This window comes from Physeter macrocephalus, chromosome 7 (assembly GCF_002837175.3).
Source record: "Physeter macrocephalus isolate SW-GA chromosome 7, ASM283717v5, whole genome shotgun sequence".
Taxonomy (NCBI): Eukaryota; Metazoa; Chordata; class Mammalia; order Artiodactyla; family Physeteridae; genus Physeter; species Physeter macrocephalus.
In genome coordinates, this window is record NC_041220.1 from 92305790 (window position 1) to 92309589 (window position 3800).

The window sequence follows — 3800 nt, forward strand, 5'->3', positions numbered from 1 at the left end:
CCAGCCCCTAGCCCCAGCCTATAATTGAATTCTGGGAGTGTCATGTTTGAGAATGTGCCTCTGAGACCATCAATCCACCCTCCAACACATTTTTTAAAAAAGAAAGACTGAGGCCCAGAGAATGGAGAGTGGAATGACTTGTCTGAGATAGAGTGCAAGGCCCCTTACTGATGCTGCCTTGGACCAGGGGGACCAGAGTGGCATCCAGCAAGTCAGTCTGCTCCTCACACTTTCCCAGTTCTCCCAGGTCACAAAGATGAGTTCTCAAGAAAGGCACCAAGGGGTGCAGAAACCTATGGTCTTCCATGTCACCGGATCTGAGTTTAAATCCCACTATGCCAATTATGGCTGTGAAACTCAGGGCGGGGCGGTGACTTTCTTGAGCCTTGGCCCATTCCTCTGTAAGTGGGAAGGACTTTTGGGATGGAATGTTTACGACAATGCCCCTGGAAGTGCCTACCTCAGTAGGAATTCAAGTGTTGGCTCTTACTGTTGTCGCCCAGCAGGGAGGCACAGGTGACCAAGCGTATGGTGATTACACTTCCAGGTCCCCTCACCCTCCGTAGCCACACTTAGTGGTGGGAGGTGTTTAGGCAACTGCTCTGAATGCAGATCCCCAGCACAGGACCCCTATCCTTCTCCAGCAAAGGGCCAGCTTTGATTTTTAGCAGTGGCTTTAGCCTAAGAACACTCTTATTCAATAATCCCCTCAGGTTGGGAAGCCCAAAGACAGCAGGGATCCCTCAGATAAACCTATAGATCAAACAGCTTCCTGTCCAGTGTTCATAGACAAACACATGGAGCTGATCGCTTGGCCTTGGCTGTAGCCCTGGCTCTGGCCTAAGCCACTTCAGCCAGCCAGTCATAGCTCTTTCATGGGCCTCAGTTTTCCTTTCTGTAAAATGGGGGCATGACTTCACAAGATGATCTGTGGTGGCTTCCAGTCTTAAATACTCCAGGAGGCTGCAGCTGGAGAGGGCCTGCTGAGTTGTGACTTTCCAAACCAAATTCAATGAGAACCTCACCCCCAACCCAGACCTTTGACCTCTTCCATCCATACCTCCAACCAGCTGGAAGGCACTGCTGAGGACATCCAAGGAGCACACGAAGAAGTAGAGAAATACCAGAAGTAAAATAAATTTCCCAATCCCTTGGAAGACACAGACAATCTTCCCTTTGGTGTCTCTCTCTGGCGGAGGGGAAAAGGCATGGAGGCTTTTAGTGTCCGAAACACTGAGAAGTTTGACAATGAGCTCGGAACTCCCCCACCTCCCCTCCGAGCCAGGCAGCTGTAATCTTATGGATCACAAGACCTAGAGATGGGATGTGTCCATGGCTGCAGTTTTCAAAGCAATTACCACTGTACTCCATTTAATTGAAACCTGTGGTGAAATGTCTCTAAAGCATTTGGCTCTGGGAGGAGGTGTCAGTGGGCCCTGGGGCACACACAGGCCAAGCAGGGCACATGCTTGTGCTGGGCTGAACCAGGGTCACTGATAAGCCGTTAAGAGCACTTGCCCCTTGCTAAGCGTGGGGTCAGAGATGATGGCTGTCCTAAGCACCTTCAGAACTGCACAGATTACTTTCTACAAAGTGGCCGCAAGGCAGCCATCACAGCCTCCATCTGGGAGGCCTTGGGCCCTCATACATCCTGGAAGGCTACCTCCTTGGTGGCTGTTTTCGACACTCACTTTTAAAGTGGTTCTCACTTCCTCCCAGCTCCTCTACCCTCCCAGCTGTCTGATCTGCACAGACCTCACACCCTGCCTGGAAAAGAAGTACAGTATTTGCTTGCACCCCAGCTGTTCTGTCTGTATAGTCTGTCTTCTGCAAGCCTTCCCTGACGCCCACATTTAGGTGAGAGGACTCCTCTCCCCAAACCCCCGGGGCTCTCAGAGACAGGGCCTCATCTATTTACTGCTGCATCTGCAGCACTGGACGGTACCTGGGACCTGGTTCAGCACAAAATGGATAAGGAGTAGCGCAGGGTCTGGCCTGGTTAAAACCCTGGTGCCGGCCCACATTTGTTGAATGAATGAATGAAAGAACAAAAACATCCCCCAGCCATCACAGGATGCTTGACTCTCAAGCTGGGTGGCATCCCCTAGCCAGGACCTTTGCTCAAACAATGGAAGGGGGAGGCTGACACGAAGGAGGTGACGCTGTGAAGCTAGTAACCTCAATCCCTTGCCGATGGGCAGTCCCTCGCGCCTGCCCCGGCTGGCCTCATTTACCCGACCACTTGATCCCCGTGTCCTGAAGCTCGGGCAGGTTCCAGGGGTCTTCCACTGCTGCGGGCTCCTCTATCAGTGCCATGGTGGAATAAGAGGGCAGAAGTTCAATCTTGGTGACAGGGGTGTCGGTGTCATCTGCCCAAACAAGCAGTGAAGACCATGAAGAACGAGGAACCAAGCCTGGGTCTCCTGGTGTCCTCCCAGGGGGCCAGCCCAAGGCTGGAGGGGTGGCACTTACTTTTGCCGGTCTCCTTGCCTTTTGCGGGTGTGGTGGACTGCTGACCGGAGGCCCCTTCGATGTATTTATCCGACTTAGGCTGGGCATTTTCCAACTCAGGCCAAGGAGCCATGGTCTGTGGATGGGAAAACAGCTTACAGAAGTAGCCACTGAAAGGAGGCACACTCCATTTCTGTGACAAGAAAGGCCAGTGGTTGCAAAGATATGGGGGAGTTAAGGGATTTCGTCCTTATACCGTCTAAGTATGGACCCTTAAGCATCATATTTCACACCTCTGTAGGCCTCCCTCAATCACTCACCCAGGCTGTCACTAAGTCAAACCACTGTTTCCAATTTTTCCAAAGCCACAAATCTATACATCAGTTGATCTTCCTTTGATTGCTCTAACGTCTGTCTTGGCCTCTGTCTTGACTCTCTCCCTTAGTCTGAAAGGGAACACTTCGATGTATTTCTCCGACTTAGGCTGGGCATTTTCCAACTCAGGCCAAGGAGCCATGGTCTGTGGATGGGAAAACAGCTTACAGAAGTAGCCACTGAAAGGAGGCACACTCCGTTTCTGTGACAAGAAGCGCCAGTGGTTGCAAAGATTTGGGGGAGTTAAGGGATTTCGTCCTTATACCTTCTAAGTATGGACCCTTAAGCATCATATTTCACACCTCTGTAGGCCTCCCTCAATCACTCACCCAGGCTGTCACTAAGTCAAACCACTGTTTCCAATTTTTCCAAAGCCACAAATCTATACATCAGTTGATCTTCCTTTGATTGCTCTAACGTCTGTCTTGGCCTCTGTCTTGACTCTCTCCCTTAGTCTGAAAGGGAACACGAACCCATTCATCTTCATCAACTTGTGGTACCACCAAGTCCTCACAACCCTCCAATGGGCTCCCCACCTGCTGCTCATTAAGGGACAAGTTCAACTGCAGATCTGTGCCAAACCTCATCCAGTGGACTTAACGTCTATGTATACACTCATACACATTCTACCTGCTTTACCTGCTACTGGGTCTTCTATGAGAAGCATGACACATTAGATCTGGTTCAGATCCCACAGGAGCCACTTCTCAGTGGGTGTGTGTTTAGGCAAGTCCCTTTATGCCTCTGAGCCATCTATAAAATGGGGACAATTCTTCATGCTTTGCAGGGTTATGAGATTAATAGTGATGCCTAGAAAGTGCCCGGTAAATAGTAGCAATGATTACTATGCCATGCTGCCTGGATTAACGACCCTTTGTCAGAACTACATTCTTCCCAGCCTTTGATAGAGACTTCCTCATAACCCATTTTCTCAACAAAGCCTTTCTCGGTTCCATGGAGAGGAAGCCTGGCTC

The 3800-nt window shown here is 50.5% G+C and overlaps 1 protein-coding gene across 1 annotated transcript in view; it reads right to left on the bottom strand.

The window, feature by feature from the left end:
- SLC34A2 (solute carrier family 34 member 2) overlaps positions 1-2684 on the bottom strand; it is a 27584-nt gene extending 24900 nt beyond the window's left edge. Inside the window, exons 1-3 of the mRNA XM_028491535.2 lie at positions 2473-2684; positions 2235-2369; positions 1060-1189 (exon numbers count right to left, since the gene is read on the bottom strand). Of these exons, the coding sequence (XP_028347336.1) occupies positions 1060-1189; positions 2235-2369; positions 2473-2584 (377 nt within the window). The 5' untranslated portion in view covers positions 2585-2684. The remainder of the gene's footprint in view (positions 1-1059; positions 1190-2234; positions 2370-2472) is intronic.
- Between the last annotated feature and the right edge of the window lie 1116 nt (positions 2685-3800).